The 22,377-nt window shown below is 47.3% G+C and overlaps 1 protein-coding gene across 6 annotated transcripts in view; it reads left to right on the top strand.

The window, feature by feature from the left end:
- Positions 1-9,467: 9,467 nt before the first annotated feature.
- The window catches only part of BCL2L1 (BCL2 like 1), a 45,964-nt gene continuing 33,054 nt past the window's right edge, over positions 9,468-22,377 (top strand). Inside the window, exons 1-2 of one of the 6 annotated variants that reach the window (XM_046678169.1) lie at positions 9,468-9,549; positions 11,071-11,746. In XM_046678169.1, the coding sequence (XP_046534125.1) occupies positions 11,183-11,746 (564 nt within the window). In that variant the 5' untranslated portion in view covers positions 9,468-9,549; positions 11,071-11,182. Of the gene's footprint in view, positions 9,664-9,868; positions 10,780-10,833; positions 10,985-11,052; positions 11,747-22,377 lie in introns of those variants that run through there. The other 5 variants (XM_046678166.1, XM_046678170.1, XM_046678164.1 and 2 more) reach the window with 5 other exon arrangements.

Below are 22,377 nucleotides of genomic sequence, written 5' to 3'. Positions count from 1 at the left end.
GAGGGCAGGGTGAGCCTGGGCTGTGGCTGCGCACTTTCAGTAGATACACCACCCAACCACCAGGCATGTGCATGGTGGAGGTGGGGATGGCTCCATTTGTGTTAGGAGGGAAGGGGCATCAGAGGCGGGCTGTGTCCAGGACCTACTAAGCAGAAGGCACTCAGCGAGAGCGAGTGAATGAATGAAGCAATGCCAGGAGGCCAGGCTGTGTGCAAGGACTTCTCGAGTCCTTCCAAATGAACAAGAGGGGAGCCTGGTCCAAGGGATTCCTCTCCTGTCATTCCTTGTGGCTCTGTTACTTTCTAGGCAGAGTCTCAAGTTCCTTTTCTTCATGAATGGGTGACTGCGAGGTCTGAAATCACTGACTCACTGACGTGGAATTTTAGAGCCAGAAGGAAGTCATTACACCTGGTCCGCTGTACCCACCATTTCAGCTACCACTGTTTGGGCCTTATCCATGTGAAAGGGGTTCGAAACTTTCAATAGGATAGTTCAGGGACACTTGGGCAAAGACCTAAAGAAGATGAAGGAGTGAGCCATGCAGATATCTGAAGGAAGAGTGTTGCAGGCAGAGGGAACAGCAAGTGCGAAGGTAGGAGCATAGCAGGCATGTTTTAGAAATAGCTAGGAAGTCAGGGTGGCTGGATCAAATGGTTGTCCTTGTGGAAGAGAGTATCAGGTGATGAGGCTAGAGATATTCTGGGCCAGGATGCAGACCAACTGGGCTATTGTAAAGACGTTGACCTTGGCTATGAATTAGGTGGGAGTCCTGGGAGGGTTTTGAGTATCGAATTATTCTGATTTTAATGGGATAATTCTGGCTGCTGTGCTGAAAACAAAGAGAAGGGGAACAAGAGTGGAAATAGGGAAATCAATTAGTAGCTGTTGCACTGCAGTCGAGAGAAATTGGAAACCACCTAAATGTCCATAAGTAGGGGGCTATTTCAATAAACTGTCTTAGAATGGACTACTAAGCATCTGTTCAAAAGGAGTTCGATAGATCTGGACTGACAAGGAGCTATCTTTGAGACACATTTTTGAGTTAAAAAACAAATTACTGACTGATATAAATTCATTGTGAAACCATCGTGTTTTTTTAAAATATGTAAAACAATGCTCCACTTGCCCTGTGGGTGTGTACAAGTAATAACTTATCTGGCCCTTACCGTATGCCAGGCACTGTTTTAAGTACTTTACACATCTTAACTCATTTCATCCTAACAATAACCCTATTAGGTAGGTAATGTTAGCATTTCCATTTTATAGATTGAGGAACTTAAGGCTCAGAGAGGTTAGACAACTTTTTCAAGGTCACACAGCTTGTATGTCACAGAGCCAGGATGTGAACTCAGGAGAGCCAGCTCCAGAGGCCAGCCTCTTAACCATTGCCCCTACCTGACCTAGACATGGATGTATATATAGAGAGAAAGGTATGGAAGAATTCACAACAAACTGACAAGTGTGGAAACTTCAGAGGGGAGGAAGTAAACTGGACTCGTGAACAGAAGGATAGACAATTTGAGCTCTATCTTTCATAGTTTTTTAAAAAGAATGTAGCCATGTGTTATTTGTGCGATTTGAATTTATTATTTTTTATAATGGAAGTCTGGTAGGGGAGGAAAGTCTGCAAAAAAGGGAGGAGGAAGAGTCAGTGAGGTCGAAAGTTGTTCAGGCTCTTCAAGCTCTATTTTTAAAAAGTGAGAGAGAAGGAAAGAACCAACTTCTCCCCCTGCCCCTTCCGAATTGGCTCTTTCACCCTGAGTCAGTCTCTCCACCGCCTAACCAGGGAACCCCCAGGCCAGAAGCCTGAACCTGCCTTCCAGCTTGGTGGAGGCCTGCTCCTTCCTGAGAACAGACGCCAGCCCATCTTTGGCTGTGGGTGGTGACGTAACTCTTAGATGCCTCCAGGCAAGGTGGCTGCGATCAGCCACCAAGACACTCCCCTGAAGAAGGTTGCAGGCGTGAGCCACTGGTGACAGCCATCGAAAGGATCCCTGGGGAAGGGGGCACCTCGGTCGTCCACAGTTCCCATCCACCCAAGCACAGGGGTCTCCTGGTCTCTTCCTTCTGACTGATGTGGGATCCGTTTGCGGGAAGGATTACAGAAACTTTAGCACACTGTGGTTGAAAGCAATAGACTGTAGGAAACAACCCACATGTCCACCAGCTGATGAATGGATCAATAAAATACGGTAAATCCATACAATGGAGTGGTATTCTTTAATAAAAGGAACGAAGTACTGATGCACACCACAGCAGGGATGAACCTGAAACATTATGCTAAGTAAAAGGAGCCAGACTCAAAAGGACAAATACTGTATGATTCCGCTTATATGAAACTTCCAGAATAGGCAAATCCAGAGACAGAAAGTAGATCAGTGGTTTGGGGGGGCTAGGGGTGGAGGGTATGGAGAGTGACTGCTAATGCAGGGGTTTCTTTTGAATAAGCTCATGTAAGGTCAGTGGTAGCCAGGCTCGAGTGGGGCCTTGGTCTTCTTCTGGGAGTAGGAAGAAGGGAATCCCTTGAAATTCCGCCCTCTGCATTTACAGTGGGCACTGGCTTGGTGCCTCGGCCAAGGTACTTTAATACCTGAGACTTTTTCTATTTAAAAAAAAATTTTTTTTTTAAAGATTGGCACCTGAGCTAACAACTGTTGCCAATCTTCTTTTTCTTTTTTGCTTTTTCTCCCAAAATCCCCCCAGTACATAGTTGTATATTTTAGTTGTGGGTCCTTCTAGCCATGCCATGTGGGACTCTGCCTCAGTGTGGCCTGATGAGCAATGCCATGTCCACACCCAGGATCTGAACCTGTGAAACACTGGGCCACCAAAGCAGAGCACACGAACTTAACCACTCAGCCACGGGGCCGGCCCTAAAAATGCTTTTAAATTACAAAAATAATACATATGTATGACAGAGTGCAAGTATATGTTAGGTGCTGAGCATTCATGACTTCATTTAATCATTGCAGAACCCTTACCAGGTAGGTCCTATTGTTTCCGATTTCCAGATGAAAAAACTGAGGCTCCAGAGAGACGACATGACTTGCCCAAGGTCACACAGCACAGTTAAGATTTGCAGCCAGACCTGTCTGGGTTCATAAACATATATGAAGCGAAAAGTGAAAACGTTCTACTCCTCCCACCACACCCCATCGCCAGTCCCACTCCTCAGTTTAAAACCGAGAGCTAAACAGTGTGTATCCTGCAGAGATCTACTAACGCAAACACAAGCCCTCGTACCGCTGTATCTATACAGGCACGAATATGTGTTTTTATATTTCTATATATGTGTGCTTGTTTATATAGTTTTATATTTCTCATTTCAAAAGTAATGACACCTGGGGGCCGGCCCCATGGCCGAGTGGTTAAGTTCGCGAGCTCTGCTTCGGCGGCCCAGGGTTTCGCCAGTTTGAATCCTGGGCGTGGACATGGCCCCGCTCATCAAGCCATGCTGAGGTGGCATCCCACATGCCACAACCAGAAGGACCCACAACTGAAAATACACAACTGTGTACCAGGGGGCTTTGGGAGAAAAAGGAAAAATAAAATCTCTAAAAAAAAAGTAATGACATCTTATTTGTAATATTTGGAAAATAATAAGGAAGAAAGAAAAAATAGCTATAACATAGCCTTTAGAGGCAACATCTCCACTATTAACACTTGAGTATATTTCCTTCCGGACTTTTAAAAATAGGTTTTATTAGATATTGAGTAATACATACAGATACACAAATAGATATATATATACATACATATATATGTAAAATGTATGAAAGGTATGAAGAATAATGAGGCAACAAATTCTGTGTACATGTGTACAATTCAGTTTAATAAGAACATTTCCAGAGAGAGTGACATCAGCATCGTGGTGGAGTGAGTTGTCCCATTTGTCTCTCCTCTTGAAGTTACAACTAAAAGATTCCCTACACAACACAACACAACATTTCCATTACCTTGCAAGCTCCCAATTTTATCCTGTTCCCCGGTTCATCTTGTACCCTCCCCTGTTAATGTGTAATAGCTACCTTGGATTTTGTGTTTGTTATTCCCTTACATTTCTTTACAATTTTACCACATAGGTGTATATCCCTATATTAGTTATTTATTGCTGCAGAACAGATTACCCCCAAATTTAACTTAAAATTATAAACATTTATGGGGCCAACCTGGTGGCGCAGTGGTTAAGTTCGCACGTTCTGCTTCGGTGGCCCAGGGTTCGCTAGTTCGGATCCCGGGTGCGGACATGGCACTGATTGGCAAGCCACGCTGTGGTAGGCGTCCCACATAGAACGTGGAAGAAGATGGGCATGGATGTTAGCTCAGGGCCAGTCTTCCTCAGCAAAAAGAGGAGGATTGGCAGCAGATGTTAGCTCAGGGCTAATCTTCCTCACACAAAAATAATAATAATAAACACTTATTATCTCATAAGTTTCTGAGGGTCAGGAATCCAACTTAATGGAGTGGTTCTGCCTCAGGGTCTCGAATAAGGTTGTAGTCAAGTTGTTGGCTGTACTCATCTGAAGGCTTGACTGGGGCAGCAGGAGCCTCACGTGACAGTTAGCAGGAAGCTTCATATCCTCACCACACACGGGCCTCTCCAGAGGGCTGCTCACGACGTGGTAGCTGGCTACCCCCAGAGCGAGCGATGAGAGGGAGAAAGAGAGAGGTGACCCTAGTCTTGGAAGTGACATACCATCATCTCTGCCATTTGCTATCAGTCACACAGCACAACTCTGGTACAATGTGGGAGAGGACTATACAAGGGTGTAAATACCAGGAGGCAGGGATCTGGGGGGGCATCTTGGAGAAGCTGGCTACCACAAACCCTCAACAGTATGTTGATTAGTTTTGCCTGTTTTCAAACTACATATAAATGGAATCATACTGCACTATTCTTTTGCACTTTTTTCATGCAAAGTATTTCTGAGATTCTTTCATGCTGTGTGTAGCTAAATCCACTTATTTTCTCACTATATCATATTACTGTGTATAAACATACTATTATTTGTTTAACCCTTCTGCTATAATGGACACTTGGGTAGTTTCCAAATTTTTGCTGTCACAAGTAGTAATGCTATAAACATTCTTATATCTGTGTCTTGCATGTGTGCAAGAGTTATTTTAGGGCATATATCAAAGAATAGAATTGCTGGGTCATAGGTCGTGGTCATCTTCAACTCTATTAGGTAACAATAAATTTTTTCCAAAGTTTTCACGTTCTTGGTCCACTCTTGATTTGACCAGATTTTTTCATTTTTGCCATCTGGTGGGTGTGAAATGGTATCCCACTGAGATTTTAATTTGCACTTTCCGTGATACCTAGTGAGGTTAAGGATCTTTTCAGGTTTATTAACCACTCTGGTTCTCTTCCTCTTTAGCATCTGTGCAAAGGTCTTTTCCATTTTTCTTGTGTCTTTATCATATTAATTTCCCAGCCTTTTTCCTATGCATGGTATTTAGAGTTGAGATCACGTCACACATCTAATTCGTATATTTTTCTATTCTTTCTTTTCTTTTCTTCTTTTTTTTTTTTTTGAGGATGATTAGCCCTGAGCTAACTACTGCCAGTCCTCCTCTTTTTGCTGAGGAAGCCTGGCCCTGAGCTCACATCCATGCCCATCTTCCTCTACTTTATATGTGGGATGCCTATCACAGCATGGCTTGCCAAACGGTGCCATGTCTGCACCCGGGATCCGAAACGGTGAACCCTGGGCCGTTGAAGTGGAACGTGTGCACTTAACTGCTGCACCACTGGGCCGGCCCCATGTATACTTTTATTTTCACTTAACATTACACTATAAGCATTTCCGCATCATCTAAATCTCAGCAAATGTTTTTAAATAGTGTTTTCCAGTTTAAAAAAAATTAGTCATGTTAGATGATACAGAAAAGTATAAAAAATAAAATAAAATCATTCATAATTTAACTACCCAGCAATAATCACCTTTTTGCAGTCTATAATTCCTTCTACTATATTTTGCATGTAAATGTACGTTTTTAATAAATTAGAATAATTCTCAACAAACCTATTTTTTTACAAGGTGTTATGTTTTGAGCATTTTCCCATATCATTAAATATTCCTCAATTACAATTTAATGTGTGAATTTAACGCATGTAAACCATCACTCTATTTGTTGAACTTCTCAGTTTTAATTCTTCTTTCCTGTATTATAAATAACCTTGCACAAAACATCTCCGTGGATAAATCTTTGGCTGCATTTCACTTCTTAAATTAGATTCCAATCAAAGGCCATTTCTCAATGATCTTTTCAGAGTTGTTTTTAAGGCTCTTGATAAATATTGTAAAGTTCCTCTCCCAAAAGACTCTCTCCATCTTTCCAGAATATAAACTTCTTTACGTCCTTTCTGTACAAAAGCTTTCCTCCAGTGCCTCTTTAGTGTCCTGCACACTCAAATACACATTCACATTGTCTTCTCTGCCACACTCCCCTCTCAGCCATGCCAGTTTATTTCCAGGACACACCATGGGCTCTCACATTAAACCTCCATGCCTTTGTTCAGGTGGTGTCTTCCACCTAAAATGCCCCTTACCTCCTTTCTTTCCCAGGCAAAACCCTATTCTCCTTTTAAGGGCCAGTTCAGTAAAGCCCATGTCTCTGGGCAGAGTTGATCTGCCCTCTGCTGGGCTCCCAAAGCATGCCATAGACTTCCATAAGGGTAATTTTCACCTTCAAATAATTGTGGCACACAGCAGATCTTGTCCTGCTCCAGTTTAAAACCCTTCCATGGAACATAACAGAAAGTTCAGAAATTGACCCAAGTACACCTGGGAATGTAGATGATGATAATGGAGACGTTTCAAATGAGTTGGGAAAAGATAATAATATTCAGATAACTGGGTAGGAATTTGGAAAAATTTTTCAGATTTTGCTCTCACACCTTACACCAAAGTGAATTTATGATGGAACAAGGATTAAAATGTAAAATATGAAACCATGTAAAAACTAGTGGAAAACAGAGAATTATTTGTATAATATCAAACTGGAGAGGGTCTTCCTAAGAATGACCTAGAACCCAGAAGCCACAAAGGAAAAGACTGATAAATTAAAACATACAAAATAAAAGTTTTTCCATGGTAATAAATAATAAATTGGAAAATTGTTTACAACTTATATGTAGAAAAAAAGGATAAAAATTCCTGTAAATCAATGGGGAAAAAGTTCATCAGAAAGACCAACTGAAAAAAGGGCAAATGAAATGAACATAAAATTCACCAGGACAAAATATCCCCCCCCCAAAAAAGACTCGTAAGTGTGAAAAATTGTTCAATTTCACTTTTTTTTTTTTTTTGGTGAGGAAGATTGTCACTGAGCTAAGATCTGTGCCCATCTTCCTCTATTTTATATGTGGGACACCATCACAGCATGGCTTGACGAGCAGTGCATAGGTCTGCAACTGGGATCTGAACTTGCAAATCCCGGGCTGCCAAAGCAGAGCGTGCAAACTTAACCACTACACCAGCAGGCTGGCTTTCAATTTCACTCTTAATAAAAAGAAATGAAAATGAAAGTGGCTCTCAGTTTTTATCTATCTGATGAGCAAGGATAAAAAGGTTTGATGACACTCTGTACTGTTCAGGATGTGGGGAAATCGGCACTCTCATATTTTATTGGTGGGAGAACAAACTGATACAACTCTTATGTAAAGCATTGTGCCAATATCCATTAAAACAAAACAAAAACAAATTCATATACTCATTTGTTGGTAATTCCACTTCCAGGGATTTACCTAACAGATAAACTCCTACATGCAAAACAACGAATGGACAAGTTATAACCTTATTTGTAATAAGAAAGGATTGGAAACTACCTAAGTATTCCCGAATAGGGGATTGGGCCAGGAAATTATGGCATGTTCTTATAAAGTTGTGCAGTAATTTAAAAAATTGAGAGCTCAGGGAAAAAGCAAGACGTAGAAGTGTTTATAGCAAGCCACCATTTGTGTAAAACATTTATACACATAAATGTGTTGTGAATACAGCAACCATCTCTGAAAGGCTACAGAAATGATGACCTCTGTGAGGGAACTTGGGGGTGGGAAGAAGACCCACCGTTTCATCCCAGGCTCTTTGGTATATTTTTAATATTCAGTGTTCCTGTATACGTAGCTATTTTTACTCAATTAAATTAACATAAAATAAAACACCTTTCAATGTTTAGAATCAAGTCCAACTCACTTCCATGGTCAGCTTTCCAACTTCCTCTCACACCGTATTTGCCATCCCTCACTACCTTCCAGTCACACTGCTTCTCCTTCAGCTTCTGGAACATGCCAAGGTCTTCCTGCCTCAGGACATTTGGCACAAGCTGTTCCCTCTGCCTACGCTGATGTTCTCTAGGCTCCTTCCATGAGTTGGCATTTTCTTTTCTTTAGAAATTTAAAAAAAATGTACAGCTTTTTTTTTTCTCCCTTTGGCTAGGAAAGGTTCACCCTGAGCTGTTGCCAATCTTCTTCTCTCTCTCTTTTTTCTTGTCTTTTTTTCCTCCCCAAAGCCCCAGTATATAGTTGCATATTGTAGTTGTAAGTCCTTCTAGTTCTTCTATGTGAGCCCCCACCGGAGCATGGCTACTGACAGATGGGTGGTGTGTTTCGGCCCCGGGGGAACCAAACCGGGGTGTATGGAAATTTAACCACTAGGCCACCAGGGCTGGGTCAAGTTGGCATTTTCTGATACTTCAAATCTTGGGTTCTACGTCATCTCTTCAAAGAGGCCATCCTTGGCTACCCTGCATAAACAACTGTTGAGAAAATGCCTCTCTCTCACTGGGCAGGGAGGGTGGGCTCACCTCCCTGACCACTCAGTCTAAAACAGCGCCTCTCCCTTCCCCCTCTTCATGACAATACCCTGATCTACTTTCTTTATAGCACTAGTCACTATGTGAAATTGCCTTGTTCCTGTATCGTCTTAGTTGTTTACTGTCTCTCTCCATCTCAAGGGTTTGTCTCCATGAAAGCAGGGACCATGTCTTGTCTTGTTCCTAACTCTACCTTCAGCAACCCAAACAATACACATTTGCTGAATAAATTTATGCAGCATATACTACGGACTGTGCACTCTTCTATGGACTTTACAAATAACTCTTTTAATCCTCAAATAACCCAGTGAGGGAGGTTGGTTTTTACCCATTTTAGAATTAAGGAAACTGAGGCACACAGCAGCTGAGGAACCTGCCCAACTAGCAGAGTTGGAATCCCAGACACAAGGTGGTTAGCCACAATGCGATGCTTTTTCGACATATAAACTGACCGGTGGATGAAATTGACTGATTAAATGAATGAATGAATGGGTATGTGAATGTAAACGTGGATTTTTTTTGCGTCTCCGGAATCCCCCAGCTCTACCGCAAGGGGGCGCTCTCTCCCAGGTCTTGCCGCTGGTCCTCAAGGCGCGCACTCCCTTTGCGTCTCGGGCTCGCGCGCGCTGCCGCGGCACCGGAAGTGACTGAGCTTGCAAGTTCCCCCGGTCTCTTCAGGGGAAACTGAGGCCGGCTCGTGCGGAAGAGACAGCGCGAGTCGTCAGCCAGGTAGGCCGGCCTGGGTCCGCGGCGCGGAACTCGGCCGTGAAGAGCCCTCGCGTCTGGAAACGACTTGGCCGATGAAGGGGGGATGTGGCCCCCCACGGCTGGCGGGGCTCGCAGGTGAGAGCGCCGCCTCCCCTGTGCGTGGCAGGCGGTGCGCCCAATGGGAGCCCTGCCGTTCCGCTTCTGTGCCGTCTGGGCTCGCTGATTGGCTCCGCCTGGGCGGGCCGCCGGGGGCGAGACCCCTCCTCCCAGAAAGGTCTAGGGGGCGCCCCTGAGGGAGAGCGGTTGCCTAGCAACGGGGCGGTGGCCCGGCGGGTACCCGGCCTAGCGCGCGCGCTAAGCCGCGAGGCCGCAGCCCACCCACTCCGGGCTCCGGAGAGGTGTAGCCCCCGGCCCCCGAGCCCTCCCGGGGGCGCCAGGAAGCTGCTTTGGGCCCGCCCCCAGGAAAACGTGGTCTCAGCCGTGGGGGGCCCAGAGCAGGCCTCGACCCCTCTCCCTGACCGGAGGAGAGGCCCGGCGCCTCATCCTCAGCCGGTCTTTGTGCAGGGTGCCGGCGGCCATTGTGTCCGTGCGGGGAATGGAGGACCCGGCAATCCCCCACTGCCACCGCCACGTCCAGGGCCTTTGGGGAATTCAGAGAAAACCGGCGGCGTTTCTGGGGGGTCCCCGGCCTTCAGCCTCCCAGAAAGGCCCGGCGATGGCCTTTCCGAAGTCAGACCGCAGATCCGAGGCAGCTTCCCCCTCCCTCCGTCCCTCATCGAAACCTTGAGCCCCATTGAGAAGTCCCTTCAGGGTTTCGGAAGCCTCACTCTGGGCTGGTACTTAAATAGGAAAGAAAGAAAGAAAAAACCCTAAACCCCAGACCAGCCACCTCTAGGAGAGTTCTCCTGCCTCCCAGTAGGAGGCGGAGAGCCAAGGGGCGTGCAAGAGCGAGGGGGCTGGGCTCCCTCGGGTGGCAGGAGGCCGCGGCTGCGAGCGGCCGCCCTCGATCTGGGCGATGGAGGAGGAAGCAGGCGAGGGGGCCGGTTCCTGAGCTTCGTAATTCCTGTGTCGCCTTCTGGGCTCCCTGCCTGTTGGGTCGCATGATCCTTCCAGCCGCTGCTTTTTTTGCCAGCCACCGCGAGGCCGGCTGAGTTACCGGCATCCCGGCTGCCACCTTCTCTTCCTGACCTGTGATACAAAAGATCTTCCGGGGGCTGCACCTGCCTGCCGTCGCCTGAGAGGGATTTGAATGTAGGTTGTGCGGAGGCGGGGGTGGGGGACCGACTGCCCGGGGAGTGACTTTCCGAGGAAGGCATTTCGGAGAAAAAGAGGCGGCTGGGGTTAAAAAGGCCGGTGTGATGATTCAGAGCCCGCTGGTGCTTTCAATTTGACTTCATTGAAGTCTCCTGGAAGCTAGACCCAGACCTTGATGAGAGCCACAAAGAAACCAGTTCTGGTACCTGGAGGGGGAATGGGATGTTGTAGGGTAAATGGCATGCACATTAATTTTTTTTTTCCCTGAAGCTCTTTCTCTCCCTTCAGAATCTTATCTTGGCTTTGGATCTCCGAAGAGAACCACTGAGCAGAGACCAGACTCTGTGAGTGAGCAGGTGTTTTGGACAATGGACTGGTGGAGCCCATCCCTATTATAAAAATGTCTCAGAGCAACCGGGAGCTGGTGGTTGACTTTCTCTCCTACAAGCTTTCCCAGAAAGGATACAACTGGAGTCAGTTTAGTGACGTGGAAGAGAACAGAACTGAGGCCCCAGAAGGGACTGAATCAGAGATGGAGACCCCCAGTGCCATCAATGGCAACCCATCCTGGCACCTGGCGGACAGCCCCACGGGGAATGGAGCCACTGGCCACAGCAGCAGCTTGGATGCCCGGGAAGTGATCCCCATGGCAGCAGTGAAGCAAGCGCTGAGGGAGGCAGGGGATGAGTTTGAACTGAGGTACCGGCGGGCATTCAGCGACCTGACATCCCAGCTCCACATCACCCCAGGGACAGCATATCAGAGCTTTGAGCAGGTAGTGAATGAACTCTTCCGGGATGGGGTGAACTGGGGTCGCATTGTGGCCTTTTTCTCCTTCGGTGGGGCACTGTGCGTGGAAAGCGTAGACAAGGAGATGCAGGTATTGGTGAGTCGGATCGCAACCTGGATGGCCACTTACCTGAATGACCACCTAGAGCCTTGGATCCAAGAGAACGGCGGCTGGGTAAGGACCACGCCCCTTGTGTATTCCTTTTGCTTGGCCTCTGGTCAGAGAGGTTCCCCAACAGTCTCTACCCTGTAGCTCTTTCTGTTGTGCTGGGTGATTATTGGAGATGTTGTTTCTTAAGGAGATGTGAGTGGCCTCATTGCACAGCAAGAGGTTAACTGTTCTGAAATACGGATGACCTAGATCTTGAAGGACCAGGCATCTTTCATTCTGGTCACCCTCATGACCCCACTCTTTCATACTTGTGTTCCAGTTTCTCAGCAGAGGAAAACAGCCTCTGTGTTCGTTTGGCCCAAAACCTTTGAGAGTGGGAAGTTAGTCCGGTGTTCCCCTCCCCTTGATATACAGGCCCACCATGCAAAGGGGGATGAGTATAATGCCTGGAGAAGGCAGTGAGCATCAGTGACCCACAAGCCCCTCCAGTCTTACTCCCCAGGGATGTCAGTCCTGTCCTGGGCTTCCCTCCCCCAAGTCAAGTTCCCTTTATTTCAGGGTTTGCACACAGGGTACTCTCCTCTCAGAACAGGGCATGGCCAAGCAGGAGATCCCCCTGGCTTGGATGGCCGAGGATGGCCTGATTTTAGGGCAGTGTTAGCTGTGCCAGTGGGCCAGTTGTGTTTGTGCTGCGCCCCTATGTTCATTTGCTGTAAAGTGTGCAACTTTCTGCATAGTTGGCCTGTTTGCGGAGCTCTTGCTGTGTCACGCATTAAGCTCGGGGACTTTGCACCTCACTGCCTGGGGTCGGTTGGGGAGCTCCAGCTGTTCCGCCTGTTGCTTTCCGGCCAGGGCCCTGGGGCCTCTTCACCAAGCACCGTTTGCTGGCAAAGCAAGAACCTGGTCTGTGGGCCTCTGTGGGACATTGAGATTCAGTCACAGACTTAGGAACCAAACTGACGCACAGGTGTGAGTCACGTAACTAGCTGTGTGACCTTGGACAGGCCAGTTTACCTTAAGCCTCAGTTTCTTCCACTAAAAAAATGTGGCAAGCCCTCCTTGCCTTGCAGAGTCTTGTCAGTCTTGTTGCTAACATGAGCACAGTGACTGACACCAGCAAGTTTTGCTGTAGTAGTTGTTATTGGTCCCAGACACACTTTCTGGGCCCAAGAGTCACACCCCACCCCTTTCCCTGGGAGGGAGAGTTGTCTTGCCCGTCACCAAGTCAGGATGAGACAGTGGTGAGAGATTCTTTGCCATGATCATTGTAGGCAATTTTTGCTCTTCTGCAGTGGACTCAGTCCTATTTCCTTGCTTATCTCCCTGCCTCCTGCCTGGGGGAGGGAGGTGCAGGGCTTATGAGAGGTATGCTGTCCCCTCAGAATACCCAGGATATCGAGCAGCGTGTGGAAAATAAGTCATCTATTGAAGGAGCTGAGGTGGAAGGGGGCCATTCACCATGGACTCAGGAATGTCAAGAATGCAATTATCCATAGGCTGGGCCTAGGGTGTGGCAGGCACTTCAGTTTACCACTGAGCAAGAGACCTCCAAGTAGGCCCTGGACCCCACCCCCTGTCTTATTTCCCATTTCTTTGCAACTTTATCAACTTTTCCCACTGCCACTTCTTGTAAGAGGGGTCAAGTCAGTAGAGGTCAGATGACTAGGGTGGGGTTGGGGGAGCTGAAGGCCCAAAGCTCTCTTGAGCTAAGGCTGACAAGATTTGAAAGCCATTCTGTAAATGAACTCCCTGGGGGGATAAATGATTAAATAGTTCCTGTTGGTTTGTGCAATGACCTCTCTTATTCCCTCCTGCTTTGATTCTCTTTGGGGGCAAATATTTGTTCAGCTGATTACAGGAGGGACAGGATTCCAGGCCTTCAGACACACCCTCTGAGGCATCTCCAAGTAGAGACTTTGGCCATTTGCCAGCTTTGCCTGACTATTGTCTTTGGCCAGTGGTCCTAATACCAAGTGGGTTGTTGCCAGCTATTAACAAAAGGCAATCTGGGAGAGGTGCCTGGTCTGCCAGCTAGCCTCTGCAGAGGGCTACCTGGACCAGAGGATTGCCCGTCACCCAGTGTTGCACGTGGAAAGAGGTTTTAGACAGCAGCGCTGGGCAAGTTCATTAGATCACTGCTGGATTGAAATTCCATCTTCTCTCTCTTTGCTCAAGAATTGTCAGAGCCCGTTGAACAACATACCATATGTTACTTCCTCTTGGTGACATAGGGAATGTGTGCAGAAGAGCCAGTTAAGTCAGAACCATTTCTGGGCACCCATTCTCCCTGAGGCCAGGAGGTAAAGAACATTTGACTTGGTATCCTTTGGGTAGAAGGTACCTGCCCACTTCCCTCTCAGGTACATTCCTGTTTGAGTTGCACAGACTGGCTCCTGCAGTGGCATCTCATAATCTTCCTGGAGGCTGTGGCTAGGGCTCTGTGGGTGTAGGAGTTATGGGCTATTCCACTGTGGAGTATGCTCTAAATTTAGCACCCCTACAGGAAAGAGAAAGGAAATGAGCCTGTTTGGAGTACATCTTATGTATGAGTCATTGAGTTAGGTTTTTTACTTATGCAACCAAAATTTACTGAGCATCTACTATGAGGCAGGCACTGTGCTTGGTGCTGGCCATAAGCCAGACATGGTACCTTCCCTCACGGAAATGATATGCTGTTTCATATATTCCACACAATAACCTTCCAAGGTAGATGGGTTTTGTCCCAGTTTACATGTGAAGCTCCTGGTAGCTAAGTGGCCCCAGGTGCCCCTCAGCCAGTTAAGTGACTGAGTGAGAATTTACACTTAGGTTGGCCTCACTCCAAAGCCTGAACTCTTTCCATCCACATCAGGTTGTCCTAGGAGTAATAAAGTGACCCAGACATACTGGCACAGAAAAGCAGAGATGCTGTTGGGCCAGGCAAAAAACGCCTGTGAAGGTGCTCACTCTGGTCTGTCATCCCGGTGTTGTTCAGATAGCTGCAGGGAGAACAGTGCCTTTGTTGGCAGTAGCAGGTTCCCAAAGGCATGTATGTAGCCTCAGATTCTGGCACTGGTGAAACTCAAGTAGGTATCAGGGTTTTGCCCAGTCAGGGTGGGTTTCTTGTTAATTTTTTCATTGTTAAAACCCTCCCTATCTTACCAATAGGTAAGAATCATTTGGGTGTGTGGTGGCCTGCTCCTAGGTATGTCTACTTAATTGTGAGTGATGCTCCAAAGACTGGAATGCCAGACTCATAGTCACACCACCCCCTGCCTGGAGTCACCTGGCAAGATGCTGAACCTGTTTGTCTCTCCTGTCCATCCTTCATTCTCACGTATAAAATGGAATAATGATAGCCACCTGCCATAGCTTGACTCTAGTAAAGGATCTAGAACAAAGGTGCTTCCGGGGCCTTAATTGCAGGGTGGAAGCGCCCCTTTTAATGAATAGGCTACTTGCCTCAGAAAATTGAACTTCACCCCGAGAGTTTCTTAAGAAACAAAGCCAGCCCCTGAGATATTTACCTAGAATCGTATATGATGTGACCCTCCTCGAAGGGACAGAGTGTTTCTGGGGCTTTCCAATGGGAATGTAGACCGTTACAGGGCAAGGACCCAGGTGGGCCAGACCATTTTGGGATCGCTGTTCTTGGGAAACCCCTCAGCTTGATGGAAACATCATCGTTGAGAGCAGTGGACAGAGTGTGGGGGAGAACACATAATTTGGCGTTTTCCAGGCTGCGTGGCTCTGTGGTCTTCTAGTTTCTGTAGGTTTCTTCTTGCCTGTTCTGGCTTCTTTGACTTGGATGTATGCTTAGCTGAAGCACCTCAGCAATCTTTGCAGATCTCAACAGCTGTTGGCAATTCTGCGGTTTTCATGGGGAAACCCCATTAGAAACCCCAAACGTGGAAATTTTTAGTAATCTCATTCAGGTCCTAAAGTGGGGTAGAAGTGTCTCAGGGGCTCCCCCCTCAAAACACCCATTTCTTCTAGATGTACATTTGAGGTTGCTCTTAAAACTCTGTCACCATCACAGGGGTTTCCAGACTTCCTAAGACTGATTTCCCCAGTAGCCCCAAAGAGCCCTCAGCTTCTGGTAGAAAATTACCCAGGTATTTTTTCAAGGGGCCCCAGCGGAACCCAGAGGGTTTTCTTGACTTTTGTGTAGGTGGTCACCAGATTTGTCTGGGCGACAGGAAGCAGCAGTTGTTAGCTGTTGCTTTCCCAGCAGGTCTCTGTCCTGAAACCAGTGAGCTTGAGCATCCTCCTCCGTGCCCAGCCTCCCTGGTTTTTCCAGTGCCCTCAGCCTTCTATCATGGGGCTTTCTTTCAGCAACTGTGGTTTTTGTCTGGGTTTAGCATGGATAGATTCGTGGGTGATTTCCAGTGAGCTGCTCTTCCGCAGAAACATAATCTCCTGCTACCTTAATTAGCAGGGCCCTGCCCCCACCCCCAACCTCCAACCTAATTCCACGGAGTCCTCCCTAAGGATTCCCTCTCTTTTCTTTGAAGGAGTACTCTGCTCTTGGATCCGCTTTTCTTCTGTCCCTCCAGCTGACAGTCTGTCTTCCCTGTTCCCAGCTGGCAGACCTGAGTCAGACAGTCCCACTGGGTCTTTTTGTTTAGCCGGGGGAAGAGAAGACCCAGGAGAGTATGCTCACTGGGTCCAAACATCTGAAGGAAGAGGGGCTAAGCCTGTTTTATTGGTACAGTGCCCAGCAGACTTGGGATCCACCAGAGGAAAATAACAGTGGTAGAGTTTAAATTAGTTTAAGGAAGACATTTCTAACACTGCCATATCTCTCCCAGGTTTAGGAGCCTCCTGAGGGTGGAGTCCACATCTTGTCTGTACTTGTTTCCTCAGCACTGAGCAGAGGTCTTGGGCATAGCAGGTACCTAATGAACGAGACACCCACTAAATTTCTGGAGAAACAGACACTTATCAAACCAGAATGATAGTAATGAGAACTGACCTTTACCTAATCATTTATTCATTGGTTCACACAATGTTTATTGAGCTCCTACTATGTGCCAGGCTGTCTTAAGTACTAGAGGTACAGCTTTAAATAAAACTAAGTTTCTCTCCTTGTGGAGGTCACATTCTAGTGGGATGAAACAGATGATAAATATGTAATTATATATATATAATATATAACAGGTGATAGTGCTATGAAGAAAATAATGCAGCTTGAGGCATAGGGCATGCCTAGCTAGGGAAGTGGGACTGCAATTTTCAAAGAGTGGTCAGGGAAGGCATCTCCAAAAGGTGATATTTGAGCCAAGACCTGAAGGTGAGGTGATAGATGATACAGGTACCTGTAGAAAGAGTGTTATAAGCAGAGGGCATAGACTCAGGAAGGAGTAGGCTTGGCATGTTCAGGCATGAGCAAGAAGGCCAGGGTGGCTGGAGAAGAAACAGCATGAGGGGGAGTGGTAGGAGTTAAGAGGGCAGATGGTGGGAATTGAGCCGGGAGAGGTAGCCAGAGGCCAGATCACATAGGGCATTATAGGCCGTGATGAGAACCTGGCTTTGGTCGAATGAGAGAAAGGCCAGGAGCAAGTCTGGAGCAGGGATGAAGTGATATGAATTCTGCAAGGTGGCATCCTGGGAGCCCAGTGAAGGGGCTAGCGCAACTGCCAGGTAGAAAGAAGAGTGGCTTAGATCAGGAGGTGGAGGTGGAAGTGGAAGTGGTGAAAAGGGTGTAGAGAATAAGACCAAGCTTGCACGTGGTGTATTGATGTGTCCAGCCACCGTGGAAGCCACGTTTTTTAACCACTTGGAGGTCATAGAATCAAGGCTAAATAAGCTGGATGTTCTTCAGGGATGGTCCTCCTCCACTCTAGCAATATTTCTGTCTGAATAACTGCGCCATGTCTGGGTTCAGGTCCCAGCCCCCTATGTCTAGCTGTGTGACCTTGAGCAAGCTCCTTGACCTCTGAACCTTGGGGCAAATAACACCTGCTTCAACAAGGTCATGACGAAGACCTAATGAGGTGTGCCTGAGATGTGCAGAGCCTGGTGCGTGTTGGCATCGTAATTCTTGCCTTCTTCGCCACAGAACTCACATCGGACTTCCATTCACAGAATTTTCAGCAGCCATTCTCCCTTTTTTGGACTTCATATAGTGACCCTCCAGCATCCCCTAAAGGCTGGAAGGCCCTAGCAGTGTTCCTGTCATGGCAGCAGCTCCATAGTGTTCCTGTGACATGTTGATACAAGGACTGCTCTGAGAGTCAGGACCCCAGTTCTACTCTCAGCCTGCTCCAGTTACTGTCTCCCCTCGGCCGAGTCATTTCACTCCCAGGCCCCAGTTTCCCCGTCTGTGAGATGGAGAGTTGAATAGACAGTCTAGGGATCTGCTTCTCACTGGCCTTAATCCTTGTGGCGGATCCCACCATTACGGCATAGTTCACATTAATTATGTTTTAGGAGGGCTCTTTCCTATCAACAGCTGCGGCATTTGAACCGCAAAAATTAGCAAATCTCACTGTCAATGTAGGGTAGTTTATCACTAACCTCATAATAATATTCCACATTTATGTGGCACTTTACAACTTAGAAAGGGCTTTCGTATCCACCTTGCCTTTTTGATGCTCACAGCCACCCAGGGAGGTGAGCAGGAGGGAAATCAGGCCCAGAAGGGTGAAGTGACTTGCCCAAGGTTACATCAGGAGGAAGATGCAGGGTTTCAACTTTCAAATCTGGATTTTAGCCAGTTCCCTACCTACTGTGTGACTTTGGGCAAGTCTTTTAACTTGTAAATGGCTATAATTCGAGCACCTTGTTCTGAAGGTGCAGTGAGTTAATTCGGGTCTTAAGGCTCTCAGAATAGTGACTGTTAGTATCAGCAGCCAACAGCAGCCGCGTCCTAGGGCTCCTTCAGTCGTGTCATCTGGCTTCCCGTCTATTACATATTGATTTTTGCAGAAAGAAACTGCTTTGGGGACCTTCTGCTACTTCGTTTCATCCCTGATGAGACTCTCAGGCCAAGGCGGAGCCTTACAGCTAGCTCCAAGCTACAGTGCTTTTTGGGCAGACTCCAGAGCTCCCCTCGGAACTAGAGGTTTTTCTCTTGCTCTTCAGGAAATGCCATTGCAATGACTTCCATGGACTGCTTCCTGTCCCAGCCCTGCAGCCGGATTCCTGCTGGTGAGAGTGTAGAAGCTGGAAAGTAATGTCCCTAAAGGCTCCCCGCTACAAACTTTTTTTGGACATGTTCCCCTCCCTTTCCTCTTGTGAGTCACTTTCTTTACTCCCTCTCCCTCCACCCTTCACCTAGCTTCTCCCTCTAGCCTGTGATCATCCCTTTAAGATTTAGAAAATGTATTTCCACTTAGTTCTGTCAGACGTTTCCCCCACCTCTCACTGGGGGTTTGGTCACAACTCCTGAGTTTTCTCTGTGGTTCCATCACTCAGTAGCAGTTTCAGTCTTACACGCCCCCTAGAGGAACATTCAGCCTGTCACTTGCAGTGCCTTGTGTCATCCATTAACCCTGAGTTCCCGCAGGGGCCCCCACCCCACCCCTGCACAGGACAGAGACTCCTGAGAGATCTTAGAGGTTTGGCACATATAATTCCTGTCTCTTGGAGATTGATGACAAAGGGTAGAGTGAAGTGGAGCCTGCCACCCCCTCCCCCCGGTCACCTTTCAGGAGACGGCTAGAAGGTTGAAACCTTGTTGGACAATCATCTGAGGAATGGGAGCTAGCTTGGGAGGGGATTGGAACGCACTCAACTATGCCTCAGATCCTTTGTTCCGCTCTTGAAAGGGAAACATTCCCCTCCCTGCTCCGTGGCCACACACACGTGCCTTTGTTCCCCCGAGTCAGGCAGGGCTGGCCCGGGAACACAGTGTCCCTTCCAAGGAGCCTGACTTGCCTCCCCAGAGGCTGGCCTCCTGGTCAGTAGGACTGGAATTCTTGCTCAGGAGCCCCCAGGCTCGTGTGCTGTCCGTAGAAGAGTGTCTCTCAGAGGCTGAGAACTTGCCTACAAACAGCTGCCTAGGGACTCCCCTGGAATTATTCCACGGGATGCCCATGTCCCAGGATTAAACAGTCCCTCCCTTTTATTCCACTTGGTGATTAATATTATTGTTAACATTACTATTAATAGCACCTAACATTTATCAAGTGCTTACTCTGTGCCAGGCATTGTTCAAAGTGCTTTACGTGTATTAATTTATTCCATTCGCACAGCAACACTTCTGAAGTTGGTACTGTTATTATCCCCATTTTACAAATGAAGAAACTGAGGTACAGAGAGGTTAAGCACCTTATGCAAGGTAGCACAGTTAGTAAGTGGCAAAGCCTGGGTGGCAAGCCAGGGGGTAGCTTCCAAGCTCCCACTTTTAAATACTATACTGTGCCCCTCCCCCCACTATACTAGTATCTGGATAATTGTTGGCATTTATCCAGTGCTCACTATGCGACAGGTGTTTTACCAACATCCTCTCTGTGTTACTATCCCAACAACCTTGTCATTATAGGACACTGAGCTTTGGGAGGGCTCAGTTCGCATGAGGCCGAGTCAGGATTTGAAACCAAGTCTGTCTCACTCCAAAGCCCGCATTCTTTAATCTCTAATTCTTCTTAAAAACCCTACAAGGTAGGTGGTGTTTTATGGCTGGGAAAACAGGCTCAGAGAAAAGTGACATGTACAGGAGGACCTTGCCAGGACGACCTGGGGTTCCAACTTGAGGTGTTGGACTTCACAGCACTTTACTACCTTAGTAGTCTGTAGCGTGACGATAATTGCTTTTATGTGCGTGGTAACACTTTATAATGTCCCGGACTGCTTTGTATACATCATTTCACAGTGAGGTAAGTGAAGTGGGTATGTTCAGTCCCAAGTTAGGGAGGAAACTAAGGCAAGGGGGTTTTTCCCATAGTAAATGACAGAGTCAGACTTAAAAAATCTGTGTTCTGGCCTTTAATGCAGTGTTATCGTTGTTGCCGGCCTGCCCTGAGGCTGGACTCATTGCTCAGAGCTGTCCTCAGAGTTTTGTTTCCTTTGTTAAATCAGCAAATACTGATGAATGCTTTATATGGGCCAGGTGCTGGGGATGCTAGCTCCCATCCCTCAGTGGTCTGTTTCCATGCCCCACACCTTGGGCCTTGCTGATGTCCTTCTGTCATCTGAATCAGGCTGTGTGCATCACCCATCAGTCCCCTCACCTCCCAGCCACACCAGGCACCATTCATTATTGTTAGCATGTATTGATCACCCTCAACAAGCCCATACATAAAACTCTGGACTCAGATTTGAAGCTTAGCTTGTTTTCTTGCTGGTGGCATAACACTAGGCAGATCACCTTCAAATTCTCGCCCATTAATCTGAGAGAATAATACCAACCTCCCAGAGTAAAGCGAGGCCTAAATGAGAAAGTGAGATGCAGAAGTGTTTTTGAGTAATGATAACAGATACAATGTGTTGAGTGCTGCCCTGTGCCAGGACTATGTTTATGCCCTTGACGGAGTCATCTTGTTTGGTCCTCACAACTGCTCTGGTGTGAAGATGGAGAATCCAGAGCTTCCAGAGGCTCTATAATGTGTCCACAGTAACACACCTTGTAAGAGGCAGAGCTGGGTCTTGCACTCACATGCGTCTGGTGCCAAAGCCTACCCTGAAGCCACTGTGTCATTGCTTCTTTGCAGGCCTGGACTGGCTTATTTTACCGAGTACCTGGCACAGAGCCTGGGGTTAGGCAATGGCTCCACGAGGGTCTGCTCAGTGAACATGAAGGGTTGTTATCATTAGGTGCAGGTTAGGCTACAAAAATGTCTCTGTCCTAAGGAAGCAAACTCATTTGAAGCAGTAGGAATAGACCCAAAACTCTTGACGAATGGCTCCAGGCAAACTGTGCCAAATCTGTGGTGTAGACTCCAGAATCGGAAGAGGACAGACCCACTGGCTGCATCCCACAGGTGCCCTGGACCTCTGCCAAACCAGCCCACTTCCACCATCAGCTAGTCAATTGATGACTGGGCCCAGAGGCCTCCATCCCAGCCCGTATCATCAATATGTATCTTCTCCCTTGCCAACTGTATCACCAACCCAGACCCTCTTCTGTCCTGGTAGTGGAAAGTGTCAGAAAGAGGAAAGGTCCCTAGAGGCTTGAATAATAGCCCTCTCAGCACTGTGGCTTTATGCAGTTCACACTGAGTCCTCAGTTTCCTCATCTGTAAAATGAAGATAATAGTAGTAATCTCTTTCTCATAGGCTTGCTGTGTTTCTTCTGCCTGGATCATTCTTCCCCTAGAACTGATCAAGGCTGTCTTATCATTTAGGTCTCTGCGCAAATACCACCTCTCCAAAGGCCACCCGTGTTTACATGTTTACTGTCCATCTCCAGTAAAACCTAAGTTCCCAGAGTATAGGGGCTTTGTCTCATTTTTTCCGTCATCTCTAGCATCTAGCAGAGTTGGCACGTAGGAGACACTCAGCAAATATTTGTTGAATGAGCAAGTGAGTGACTGTAGCCCACGTAGCACAGTGCCTGACATACAGGACGCTCAGTCAGTGTTAGGCATCATTATTACCTGTTAGGAAGATGTGGATCATGAAGGCTTTCAGTAGGTGGAAAGAATGTGGCAAGGGCAGACTCAGTGGGTAAGAAACACCCAGCCAGATCTGGAGAGTGGAAGTGTATGAAGCATTCGGGAGACAGTGAGGAGCCAGATCTGGAGAGTGGAAGTGTATGAAGCATTCGGGAG

Source organism: Equus quagga, chromosome 12 (assembly GCF_021613505.1).
Source record: "Equus quagga isolate Etosha38 chromosome 12, UCLA_HA_Equagga_1.0, whole genome shotgun sequence".
NCBI lineage: Eukaryota > Metazoa > Chordata > Mammalia > Perissodactyla > Equidae > Equus > Equus quagga.
Note: the sequence above shows the minus strand (reverse complement) of the source record. Positions and strands in the feature narration are given on the sequence as shown.